At 40.1% G+C, this 14,167-nt stretch overlaps 1 protein-coding gene across 1 annotated transcript; it reads left to right on the plus strand.

Annotated features, from left to right (window-relative positions):
- Nucleotides 1-3,466: 3,466 nt before the first annotated feature.
- Nucleotides 3,467-5,597, plus strand: LOC115990850 (L-type lectin-domain containing receptor kinase IX.1-like). The gene has a single exon (XM_031114621.1). It carries the CDS (start codon nt 3,467-3,469, stop codon nt 5,450-5,452), a length of 1,986 nt encoding a protein of 661 aa, XP_030970481.1. The 3' UTR covers nt 5,453-5,597.
- The last annotated feature ends 8,570 nt before the right edge of the window (nt 5,598-14,167 follow it).

The raw sequence follows: 14,167 nt of genomic DNA on the forward strand, positions 1-14,167 counted from the left end.
AATGCCTTGATCTATTTGGAAAACTTCAACGCACACGATGCTTTGTTCACTTTATTACCCTTGCTGTGAAAGTCAAGAGCTTTGGCTTAAAAGTCAAAAAGACTTTAAAGACGTTCTTGAAAGAAGATGAATAGCGTTGAGTCTAATGCCCTTTGGTCTAGGGCAGGGATCCTGCGGATTCTGACTTATTGACATCATAAATAATATAAACAATTATATATTAATGTAATTATCATACATGATCTAATAAATATATTCATTTTGTTTCAGTTTGTTTGTTCTCTATTTTATTTTGAGATGTCCTAAAATATTGTCCTGTTTCTAAAAGACTTTAAAGATGTTCTTGAAGAAGATGAATAGCGTTGAGTCTAATGCCCTGCGGACTAGGGCAGGGATGCTGCGGACTTTGACTTATTGACATCATAAATAATATAAACAATTATATATTAATGTTGTCATACATAATCTAATAATTATACTCCTTATGTCTCAATTTGTTTGTCTTATATTCTATTTTGGGATGTCCCAAAATATTGTTCTGCGAACAGTGTACGGGATCTACTGGAAACACACCATAGCCACAAAATGCACTTCTAAAAAAAATTATAAAAAAAATGAAAAGAAGAGAGAAAACACAAACGCAAGACGCTGCCTTTTCATCAGTATTCAAACAGGTACATAGTATATGTTCTAATATTAAATATATATATATATATATGTAGGGACGGGGATTGAGCAATTCTTCTATTAGATGAGTGGACTCAAGCCCAACTAGTCCAATACAATAAATTTATAGAGAATGGATTTAAGAACTAGGCTTTAGTGAGGGTTACAACAACTAGACATGGTTATGAGTGGGTTGAATGACAAGGACGTAGGCTAAAGTATGAAATTCTATCCTCGGGCATTTCTTCCGAGGAACTTATTGTTTTTATTCCTTCTTCAGTGCTTGGTTACAAAAGTTTCCAAGATCATGCAAATTGCTACCGTATTTTTTTCTCCCCTTTTTCTGGAGGATTTCCTACATTATAATCCCCTTCCAGTCGATCTTGGTTCTCCATCTGTTAATCATGCAGGTCACTACTCGAGTGCTTGTTCCATCAGCCACCTTCTCAAACCTTCTATGAGTTACAGCAACCAAAACTACACTGTTTAGGAGTCATTTCCTCATTAATGCGGCCAGAACGTTAGTTGTGGGCATTTAATACGGAGGTGACAGTTTCTCCTTGAATTGTTCCTACACCATGCTCCTATGACTATCCTACGCTACTTGTCCTTTTTCTTGGGAGGCTGCCTTCGACAGTGTGCCGTTCTTCCCTTCTAGGATCTGGGTTGGCCGAGAACAGGATTGTCCTCGGCAATGTTCCTAGGCCATTTGGGCTTTCTTCATTCGTCCTCGGGCATTTCTTCCTCCTCGGCGTGGGTTTTGGGCTTGGTATAAAATGGATTAGGGTTGTCAAATTCTTTGACCCCACAATATATATATATATATATATATATATATATATATATTTATTTATTTAATATTGGAATAAATATTTATATTGCAAGGGCCATTGGGCCAATGCCTTGATCTATTTTGAAAACTTCAACGCACGCAATGCTTTGTTCGCTTTATTACCCTTGCTGTGAAAGTCAAGAGCTTTGGCTTAAAAGTCAAAAAGACTTTAAAGACGCTCTTGAAGAAGATGAATAGCATTGAGTCTAATGCCCTACGAACTAGGGTAGGGATGCTACGGACTCTGACTTATTGACATCATAAATAATATAAACAATTATATATTAATGTAATTGTCATTTATGATCTAATAAATATACTCTTTATCTCTCAGTTTATTTGTCTTCTATTTTATTTTAAGATGTCTCAAAATATTGTCCTGTTTCTAAAAGTAAAAGTTATTAATTTACTAATTTTCTTATTATACCTCTTCTTTATTTTTAAAACTATTTGAAAATAAAACTAACAAATATTTAAAAAAATAATCTAATTTGGGCACCTTTTTAGTTGCCTCATTAAGGGTCCGTTTGGATTGAACTTATTGTTACTGAAACTGAAAACTAAAAACTGAAAACTGAAAGTACTGTAACAAAATAATTTTTAAATGTGTGAATAGTACCGTGGGACCCATTTTTAATATTCTTTAGTACGTGAACAGTGCGGTGAACAGTGATAAACAGTGCGTGAATAGTAATTTTTATCTCTGCACAGTAAACTCATGTGAGGTTACTGTTCATGTGCAGGAAAAAAAAAGCATGAAAATGCAAAACGTGGACGCGTGATTCAGTGGAATCCAAACGGGCACTAAGAATAACTCTTTAAAAAAAAAACTAATAAATTTATTTAAGAGTAGTTTTGTAAATTTATACATTTTTATAAAGTAAACAAGACAATAAATGATATTTTCTTAAAAAATTTGACTTTTCAAACAAGACAAATAAATTAGGATGAAAGGAGTACTTTTTTTTCTTAGAATTTGTTTGGGATCTGCTTATTTTGCTACAACTGAAAATATTTTGCTAAAAGTATTATAAATAAAGGTAAAAATTAGGTAAAATAGTACAATCGAATCTATGAATAATACCAAAAAATGCAACCGGCTCATAAATAGTATCAAAAACAAACTTAATAGTAAAATAAACTGACAAATTTCATCATATCAAACACACACAACGTTAACTGAGTAAACCAATTAAGTACTATAATTTAACAGCATGTTTTTACGTGACAACAAGCTGTCAAGCGCTTTTTTTTATGAGAGTAAAAAGCACTTCTAGAGCTTGTTTGGCATCAACTACCGTTTTTAGTTTTTAATTTTTGTGTTTCTAATAAATAAAAAATTAGTTTTTATATATAACTTTTTAAAATCTTATAACAAAAAGCTTTTTAAAATAAATATATTTTAACAAATTTTCAGCAAAAACATCTTAGCAAAAAGTTAGATAAGTTATTCTTAAATATACACTTATTTTGAAATTTTTTTCCATATTTCCTCTTCTTTGGTCCTTTCAATTATAGTTTTATAAGAGCAACAAGCACTTGTTTCGTAAATTTTTCCGTATTTCCTCCTTTCTCCTCTCAATTATAGTTTTATAAGAGCAATAAGCACTGTCAATTTTTCCATATTTCCTCCTCTTTTCTCCCTTCAATTATAGTTTGACGGAATGATCCCATTAAGTTAATACTAATTTAACAGCATTTTTTCACGTGACAAGAAGCAGTCAAGCGCTTTTTTTTTTTTTTTTTTTAAATAAGAACAACAAGCACTGTTTTCCAGCGTGCTATGGAAACGTTGGATGACCTTTTTCCCTTATTTACTGGGAACGTTGACTGCTTTTGCTCTTAGAAGACTTGAACTTATGCAAATCACTCTAATTAGGATTTATAGTACAACTGCAATGTCTATCCCAATCACACCTCAAATTTCCATTAATTAGTGTTTTCAACCTCAATACCAGAGTTTCAATCATGGCTGTTTACAACCTCACGATCAAACATTTCCGATTTCCACAACTTTTCATACTCTTTTCTCTATTTATGATCACCAATTTCTTCTCTGTACTAACCCCATTTACATTTACAAGTGCTTTATCCTTCAACTTCCCTAGTTTTGATTCTTCAGAACCTAATATATCATATGAGCACGCTTATGCTAATGAAGACAAATTCATTCAACTCACCGGCAGCAAGCTATTAACATTTTATCATGGTCGAGCCACGTATTTCAGACCCATGCACCTGTGGGACAAGGACTCTAAAAACCTCACAGATTTCGCTACCCATTTTTCCTTTGTCATTGATTCGCTGAATCAATCTAGCCGTGCAGACGGGATGGCCTTCTTCCTTGCACCTAACGATTCCAAATTTTCTTGGATAACCAATGGTAGCGATCTGGGTCTCTATAACCCAGAGCAAAACTCAGATGAAACTTCTTTTGTTGCAGTGGAATTTGATATCTGCAGCAATACTGAATTTGATCCGCCTGGGGAGCATGTAGGTATTGATATCAACTCCATAATATCTGTTGCTAATGTGTCATGGTTGAGTAATATTACTATTCTGGAAGGAAAAAGTAATGAAGCTTGGATTAGTTACAATTCTAGTTCACATAATTTGAGTGTTGTCTTCACTGTTTTTAAAGACAATGTTACTGTAAACCAGTCGCTTTCTTATATTGTTGATTTGAGAAAGGTTCTACCCGAATGGGTTACTTTTGGATTCTCAGCCGCAACAGGAACTTATTCTGCTATACATACTATTAAATCTTGGGATTTTATTTCAAGTTTGGAAATTGATAATAACAATACCAACGCAGAAGGACACAGTCTAAACCTCCCCCCTAAGAAAAGGAACCCATCCATGTTAGTTGTGGGGTTCATTGCAGGGGGATTTATTTTGGTTGGTGGGTTGGCCATGGTTCTGTTTGCCTTGTGGAAGAGGAATCGGAGGGCTAACGAAGATGATCGTGCCCTTGATGAAGAGTTTAAACGGGAAACAGGACCGAGGAGGTTTACATACGATGAATTGGCTCGTGCCACAAATGATTTCAACGACAAAGAAAAACTAGGCCAAGGAGGATTTGGTGGAGTTTACAGGGGATTTTTAAGGGACTTTAACTCCATTGTTGCTGTTAAAAGGGTATCAGAAGGGTCTACACAAGGGATAAGGGAGTATGCAGCAGAAGTAAAAATCATCAGCCAATTGAGACACAAGAATTTGGTACAACTCATTGGATGGTGTCATGAAAGAAGTAGAGGACAACTATTACTTGTTTATGATTTCATGCCCAATGGAAGCTTAGATTCACATCTTTTTAAAGAAGATACCTTATTAGTGTGGGAAGTGAGGTATAGAATTGTACAACACTTGGCCTTAGCCTTGCTTTACTTGCATGAAGGATGGGATCGTTGCGTGTTGCATAGATATATAAAACCGAGCAATATTATGCTTGATTCAAATTTCAATGCCAAACTTGGGGATTTTGGATTAGCTAGGCTCGTGGACCATGCTAGTGCATCACGAACTACTGATTTGGCAGGTACCAAGGGCTATATGGACCCAGGATGTATCACAACCCGAAGGGCTAGTAAGGAATTAGATATCTATAGTTTTGGAATTGTTGCATTGGAGTTAGCCTGTGGAAGAAAACCTGTCAACCACGAGGCCCCAGAAGATCAAGTAGTCATGTTGGAGTGGGTTAGGGAGCTCCATGGAAGGGAAGTACTTCTTAACGCGACTGACCAAAGGCTGGGTGGGCATTTTGATGAGCAACAAATGAAGTGTTTGTTGATTGTAGGGCTTTGGTGTGCTCACTCCGAATATGATCGTAGGCCTTCAATAAAAGAAGCAATTCAAGTGCTCAATTTTGAAGCTCCATTGCCTCATCTCCAATTTGATATCCTCAAGTCATCACATCATACTCCAACAATGAATGATACTAATTCTACCAGATGACAACTCTAATTCCGCATAGTTTAAAGCACACTTTGTTGCTTATTTACCTGCATTGCTTTTGTTGTTAGAAGTTGAACTTGTTTTAATTGAACTTTCATTTAAAGTAAGAATGTTATATATATGTTGAATGAGTGTGGAATAAATGTAAGGAGTTTATTTTGAATTGTGTTATTAATGAAATTGAATTTAGAATTATTGTTTGTAATTATATATACTTTTGCATTGCACGGAACTAATGAAACCATATTTAATTGAATATGATATGAACTCGTGTCATTTTTTTATTGTTGGTTGTAGCCTTATCAAATTTGTAGTCAGACTTTGTTCATTTTAGACATGTTGCCACATTGATTTTAACTTTCCTTTCAAGGGTACGTAGTATAGGTGAAAAATTAAGCAATTAAACTATGTGTACTTCTTTAAAGAATCAAGAATAACTATTAAGTCAGACAAGCACGAATTCAATGGCCAAGATCAATCACCCTTGACCAAGCTCGGCTGCCCAATACCCAAATCGGCCATCCAATGCCCAAGCTTGGCTACCCACCACTAAGATCAGCCACCAAACACCTTGGCAACCAAGACAACTTGGCGCAGAGAGAGAGAGAGAGAGAGAGAGAGAGAGAGAGAGAGAGAGAGAGAGAGAGAGAGTACATAAATTAAAGGTTAAAACAAATCATTTGGAAAGCTAAACCATTGATCCGTTCAACGGTGTAAAAATGGGATTGAGATCTTCTAGAGTTCCTAGGGTACTCTACCATGTAGAGTTCTTTTAATCTGAACCTTTCATTTATAATAAATGGTCTAAATTTTACAATATCATTAATCCACTAACAAATCCCCTAAAATAATGGTTTAAAAAATAACTACTCATAAATGATAATTATTGCCTTATCCCATCAACTAGAAGTTGAGTCAAAATATAAGAAGGATTAGAGAACAACACGAAAATCTAGAGCATTGAACCTTCTAATTAAAACACTACTAAAACATGTTGATAGTAAATTTTCCAGAGACAAAATTTCAATAATCAGTTGTATTTGGTGAAGACATCAAGTGACTTCTGGATCATCCAACGCTCTGATGGAAATTTTGTTACTTACTCAGTTCTAGTGACACACAACCTTTGGTTTGTCCATACCGTACAAAGTTGTTTTGTGTCTACAAGTTAGATTTCAGCAAGAAAATGTTAGAAAAGACGGAATCTTTGAAGGATCAAGTTGTGTTATATATATCATATATATATATATATATATATATATGCTTCTTGATCTATGTGCATAATAATCAATTTTCTAAATAAGCAAATTTCTTTTGCATTTAATGCTGCAATGTCATAGCCACTATTTGCATTTAAGGTAATAACTATTATTTATGAGCAGTTATTTAATAAAATCATTATTTTTGTAAATTTATTAGTGGATTAATGATATGGCAAAATCTTGACCATTTATTATAAATGAAAGGTTCAGATTAAAATAACTTTACATGGTAGAGTACCCTAGGAACTCTAGAAGATCTCAATCCGTAAAAATGAGCACAATTAGAGGTTCCATGTGCCTGCGGTTCCATCAGAAATTTTTTACATTGATATCACACACAACCAAACTTTTTTCATGTATCAGCACACCCTAGTGGCTCCCTTCACGCATAACATAGAGTGAAGGAATAATATATAAAGAAAATGAAATTTAAGAATATTAATATATTTTCCAATTTTTAAAATAATTTTATCGATTTAAACACTTCACTTAATTTGTGAGTGAGAGGGAATAATATATAAAATTGGAAGATATTGTTTCATACTTATCGTACGCTCATAAACAGCCTATAATTTCATACATGAATGATATGTATGGAGGATGTATACTAACGAGCGTGAGGGAATCAATGCCTATATAAAATTATAGAAGAGACCCTTGATATATTCCACCCAACGGGCCAGCTTTGCGGTGAAAGCTAAAGTTACTTGAATCTTACATCGGTATACCATCTTTGGAGTTTAAAAGGTGAAGTCAAGACACAAGGTGTAGAATTAGCTTTAATCTGGGATGCACGGACGCGGCTCCCAGGGTCGCGCACCCGCGTCCGACGCAGCGGGACGCGGCGATGCGGGAGGGACGCCGCAGACCGCGCGTCCATGCCGCGTCGTGCCGCGTCCTGCCACGTGGCAGTGCCCGAATCGGGCTGACGCGGCTCAGATCGGCACCGATACGGTCGAAATCGGCGCCGACGCGACCGAAATCGGGCCGACTCGGCCTGTATCGGCCGTATCGGCCGAAACGGCCAAGTCAGGCCGAAATTAAAAAAAAAAAAAAAAAAAAGGTGCAAAACGCACCGTATGACTAAACCTAAGTACCCAGACCCCCTCAAACCCTCACATTTCGTCCAAAACTCCCAAAGGCCCTCTCTCACTCCGTCCCTCATCTCCCTTCTCTGTGTGCTGTCACTGTGCTCCGTCCCTCATCTCTATTCTCTGCGTTTTGAGCTTTCTGTGAGTGCTGTGTGCACACTGCACTGCTTCAGCCTTCAGGTGTGCTCTCTCTCTGCTCTTTTCTTGAATTTTTATTCTTTGTTCTTTACAATTTCTCTCTGAATCTGAAAATTTATATCCTTGACTGCTTGCTGTGTTTTTTTACTTGTTTTTTCAATTATTTCTTGTGGGAGTTAAAGGGTTTTGTTAACATGTGATTTGTGATTTGTGGTTTGTGGGAGTTAAAGGGTTCTGTGTTTGTTTGCTGTGAACCTGGTTGCTGTGTTCTGGTTGCTGTATTTTTTTTACTGTAAACTTGGTTTGATTTATCATTAATTTATTGTGTTAATAGTTATTATTTGTAGGTTATTTGTGGGAGTTAAATGGTTTTTTTTGGTTCTGTGGTTTTGTATTTTTTTGCTGTGAACCTGGCTGCTGTGTTTTGTTGCTGTGAGCTTGGTTTGATTTATCATTAATTTATTTAGTTAATAGTTATTATTTGTAGGTTAAATTGAATCTATTGAATTTACAATGGACGAAGTTAATAGCACAGAAAGTTCACAAGAAGTGTGTTGAGGTCTAAAATAGGTCATAAAGAAATAAGCCCAAAAACAAAAGAACAAGTCAAGCCCAAAAGAAAAATCCCAGGCTAAGCCCAAAAGTAATAGGCACGGATGACCCATGGGAGGCAAAAGGAAGGCCCAGAGGATCCTGAAGCCCAGAAGAGGAAGAATCATCCCAAAAAGAGACCACGGCAAAATAAAAAGAAACAAGGATCCTCAAATCCCTTCAAGCACAAATAAAAAAAGAAAAAAGAGAAGACTGGGACAGATCGGTAGAAAGCAGACAGGAAAAGAAAAGAACAAGAAACGCAAGCGATCTTTCATGGCACAGACAGCAAAAGGGGCCTCGGGAAACCAGGACAGGGAAGAAAGAATGGCAACGAATGACTTTCAAAAATGGCAGAACAGGATTCCGCCCAAATAGGAAAGAAAGGAATACGCCAGAAATGAGGATACCGAGAAGGGCATACCTCAGCACATCCCAAAGAGGATGGCCAACCAGAAGCTTTCGAAGGAATCAGAACCAAGAGAAGGAAAGAGTGAGAAAAAAGGGCAAAGGGACTTACCGAGGCGACAGAGACAGAACATGCTCTGTTTGCAAAAGAACAAAACAGGGGAACCCGGGACACCCAGAAAAACTCCATTATAAAAGGAGGGGACGGGTCGTGAAGAAAGCAGCAAGAAAAAAAGAAAAGAAAACACACAAAAAAAAAGAAGAAACTCTCTAGGAAGAACCATCAGAAAAATCCATCCAGAAAGAAAATACTAAGGGAAGAACGAAATACTTCTTCCCGATATCCTGTAAAGGCCACTATTGCACATACTCGGATTCAACAGGAATCAAACTTTGCAAGTTTTGAAGGCTGAAATAGCCATTCAAGACTGCAATTTTTGAGCTTGATTGGACCTCGTATCACGTCCTAGTGAGCTTTCTGTAATCAAACAGATAACTTGATAATGAAATACTGCCTCATAACTTCCAGGATCCCCACTGCACCTTTTTTCTTTATCGTTTTTTTGCTAATCCTGTCTTTATTCTGAATTTACGTTGCTAACATTTTTGGGCATTCTACGATATCCTTGTTTGTCATTTTTTTATATTGTCAGGAGTATTCTCTGTACCTACTTGATTCTTAAACAGCTCGTTAGCTGCGGTGAGTCAAGGCCCGGTCCACCAAATCCCTCTTTTTTTCATTTGGGCCCGGGATCCTTGGGCCTGAGTATCCTAAAAAGGGCACTCTCACATTTTGGCGACTCCACTGGGGACTGGGCAAAGAAGAAGGAAGAAACAACCCTTCACAGAGAATGCCTCCAAGACAAAGAAACAGCAAGGGAACTAATGTGCCACCTACGGCCTCTGAGCCTGTAGGAGAAAACGAGGAAGTCTCCAGGCAAGGAGGTGGGATACCCTTGGTAGAACAGGAGGTGGTGTCAGAACAAAGACACGCGAGGCAGGAACCAGACCTAATGGCCAGAATGACAGCAATGTTAAAGGATCTGGAGCAAGAAGTTCGTCTTCTCAAAGAAGGCAGGACACAGGAGGTCAGAGACAATATTCCCCCTACTGGTCACCAAGATGGGGCACATCCAGAAGGAGGGTCAGCAGTGGGAGGAAGGGCCAACCCTCAGTACTTGACGCTGGCAGACGTCAATGCCCTCCTGGAGCAAGAAAGGGAAAAACTCTCAGGGATCCCCAAGCAATTCTCTCGGGATCCCCCGTTCCCTCCAGAACTTCTTGGCAAACCATACCCTAAGGGGTACGAACCCCCAAAGTTCCATCCTTTCGATGGAAGGAATGGAAGTGCAGTGGAACATGTGAGTAGGTTTGTCCACACTATGGGCCCCTATGCAGGAGACAAAGAATTATGTCTAAGGGAATTCGCCAAATCCTTAGTGGATAGGGCATACACTTGGTACACCACACTGAGACCCGGGTCCATCAAGACCTGGGATGAGATGATGGAAAAATTCTGCGCCAAATATTACCCAGGTGAAGACAAAATCACTTTCCAGAACCTACAGATGGTGAGGCAGAGACCCGGAGAAGACCCTGTTCAGTTCATTAAAAGATTCGAAGACGTGTCCCTAGACTGCTATGGAGACCATGAAGAAAAGGAGTTCGTGGAGACCTGTATAGCCAACATGCTTTTTGATTACAGACTCAACCTTGAAAATTTATGTATCACACAATTTGCTGACCTGCTACAGAGAACTAGAAGGACGGCGCAGACCATGAGAACAAAAAGGCTGCCCGCATCCCAAGCTATGACAGCATCAGCAGGAGAGAAAAGGAAGAGACCAGATGGGAAGGTGTTTGAGGAACCACCAGTGATCCCATGTACAGCTGAGGAGTTAAGCCATGTCCTAGACAAGTGGATTGGAGACGGGGTGGTCAGGCCATTCACTGTGTCCAGGCCACCAACAGAAGAAGAAAGGAAGAACCCTTTATTTTGCAGAATCCATAATTATGTCAAGCACTCCACCAAGGATTGCTGGACCCTTCGCAGACTCTTCCACAAAAAGTTGAGAGAAGGAACCTTGGAGCTCACCCAGAAGGAGCCGGAAGTGCAGAGAAACCCCTTGCCTAACCACAAAGGAAAAGGGGTGGTAGCAGTAGTAATACACGGGAACCCGGCAGAAGCAGGAGAATCTGAAGGATCCTTCCACCCGAGCACAGTCAGGACCCTCCAGAAGAATCCCAAGTTCAGGTCACTATTCAATCAGTTAGGATTCGGACCAGAAGCAAGGAGGGTGGCCACAGAGTCTCTCATGAGCATAGCAGCAGATTCAGGGATGGAATGCTTTACAGCTGAGTCACATGCTAGTCGAGCTTTCCTGGAAACAACCAATGCAATAACCTTCACTGATGAAGATATGGAGATTGAGCACCTAGACCATCGTAGACCCCTTTATCTAATGGCCACCATAAACGACGTTCAAGTCAGAAGAGCACTGGTGGATACAGGGGCATCACTCAACCTCATAGCCTTAAGTACCCTGGAAGCTGTTGGGTTAGTTGACAGAAGGATCCTGGGGACTCCCATGGAGATAACAGGATTTGGAGGATCAGTAGAGTCAACAGAAGGATACGTGCAGCTAGCCTTAAGGGTGGGGCCGATAGTAGCTCTGACAAGGTTTCATGTAATTAATGCAGAAGTTTCTTATCACGTGTTGTTGGGACGCCCGTGGCTTCATAAACATCGCCTTATTCCATCCACGTTCCATCAATGCATTAAAGGGAGACTGAATGGGAGGCCCATAAGGATCCCTGCCAATCGTAATCCTTTCAGCCAGGGAGAAGTGAACTTCGCAGAAACAATGTTTTATGATGAATTGGAGCCAGATGATGAGAACCCCGCCCCGGGGACCCCGGGGGCACCAGTCCTAGAAGAAGAAGAAGGAGGAAGGGGCACCCGTGACCTGAGAAACCTTCTAGAAAGTAAGAGACAGAAGAGGGAGCCCAGCTCTTCAGGATCCCGAGAATGTGTGGTGGTGCGGGAACCTGGGGGAAGATTGATTTATCGTTTGTGAAGGTGCGCGGGACCTAAATGCATTGTGCAGGAAGGTCCCGGACCACCAAGCTGCATGATGGTCCAAGAAGAAATCCCAGAAGAACCAGTTAAGGAGGCTCAGATCCAGCCTGAGGAAGAATTAAAGGAAGTAGACTTGGGAACAGAACCAGGATCCCGAAAACCTGTCTTCATTAGCAGTCAATTGGTGGCTCAAGAAAGAGAACAACTGGTAACCTTACTTCGAAAATACAGAGATGTGTTTGCATGGACCTATGATGAGATGCCTGGTCTAGACCCAGAGTTGGTAGTCCATTCTCTTAATGTGGACCCAGGGATGAGGCCAGTAGTCCAACCAGCTAGGGTCTTCCACACTGAGATAGAAGCTCAAATAGTCCAAGAGGTCAGGAAATTACTAACAGCTGGTTTTATCAAACCCATCCAACATCCAAAATGGCTTTCCAACATTGTACCTGTAAAGAAGAAAAATGGTCAAATCCGTTGCTGTGTAGACTTTCGCAACCTGAACAAGGCATGTCCTAAAGATGAGTTCCCCTTGCCCAATATAGACCTCCTTGTAGATTCAGCCGCTGGAAACTCGATGTTCTCATTTATGGATGGGTACAGTGGATACAACCAGATCCGCATGGCAGCCAAAGATGCAGAGAAGACGGCATTCAGAACTCCGATTGGGAACTTTTACTACACTGTAATGCCCTTTGGCCTCAAAAATGCGGGGGCTACGTATCAACGAACCATGACAGCCATTTTCCATGACATGATGCATGAGGAAATGGAAGATTATGTAGACGATATTGTAGTCAAGTCAAAAACCAGACCAGGACATTTCCAAGTACTTGAGCAAGTCTTTGAAAGATGCAGGAAATACAAGTTACGTATGAACCCCATGAAGTGCACCTTTGGAGTGTCTGCTGGAAAGTTCCTCGGGTTCCTAGTACATCACAAAGGCATAAGTGTGGACCCAGCCAAGGCCACGGCTATTGCCACGATGAGAAGGCCAACTACTGTTAGGGAACTCAAAAGCTTCCTGGGAAGGGTCTCCTACATCAGGAGGTTTGTGCCTGGTTTAGCCTCAGCTACAGCAGGCCTATCCAAGCTATTAAAAAAGGGAAATGAATTTACCTGGGGAATGGAGCAGCAGGAAGCTTTTTAAAGAATTCAGGGCATTATGAATCATCTGCCCACCCTCCAGGCACCAGTACGTGGGCGACCTCTGTTACTATACCTAGCATCAAACTCCCAGGCAATAGGAGCTTTGCTGGCACAAGAAGATGACCAAGGAAATGAGCAGCCCATATATTATGTAAGCAGAACACTCAAGGATACCGAGACCAGGTACCCCGGAATAGAGAAAGCCTGCCTAGTGATCGTTTATGCATCACAAAGGTTGAAGAGGTACTTCTCAGCTCACCAAATCCTCTTGGTGACCAAATCCCACCCCATAAAAGCACTCCTGCACCAGCCCCTTCTCACGGGAAGGATAGCACAATGGCTAGTGTTGCTCTCACAATATGATATAGGCATAAAAACTCCCAAGGCTGTCAAGAGCCAGGCCATAGCAGATTTGCTTGCTCAATTCCCAGGAAAGGAAGAAGGCCTGCTGAGTGAAGAAATCCCCGGCGAGGTAGCAGTGATGGAGATCCCAGGGAAGAAATGGACCATGAGGTTTGACGGATCAGCTACAGCAACTTCAAATGGGGTAGGAATTGTACTAAGCTGCGAAAATGGGGATATCATGCCCCTGTCCTTCAAGCTTGGTTTCTCATGCTCCAATAACGCAGCTGAATATGAGGCATACTTAACCGGGTTGACTATAGCACTCAGCATAGGAGTGAAACATATGAGAGTGTTGGGAGATTCTAATCTTGTAATCTCCCAAGTGAAAGGTGACTTTGCACTACGAGAACAAAGCCTGGCAGCCTACAGGACTTGGGCACAAAGGCTGGAGATGGAATTTCAAACCTTCAGCGTAGAATACACTCAAAGAAGTGAGAACAAGTTTGCAGATGCTCTCGCCACCCTGGGATCCCAAATACCATTTAATGGGAGGGATACGCTGATAAAAATAGGAAAGTAGGAACGTTCTATTGTAAGGATCCTCCAAGGGATGTACCCTGGGGAATCCAAACAGTGGGACTGGAGGGACGAA

Source organism: Quercus lobata, chromosome 5 (assembly GCF_001633185.2).
Source record: "Quercus lobata isolate SW786 chromosome 5, ValleyOak3.0 Primary Assembly, whole genome shotgun sequence".
Taxonomy (NCBI): domain Eukaryota; kingdom Viridiplantae; phylum Streptophyta; class Magnoliopsida; order Fagales; family Fagaceae; genus Quercus; species Quercus lobata.

What these genes read in the sequence shown, in the direction of transcription:
- LOC115990850 (XM_031114621.1), top strand. Translation starts at nt 3,467, where the DNA reads ATGGCTGTTTACAACCTCACGATCAAACATTTCCGATTTCCACAACTT.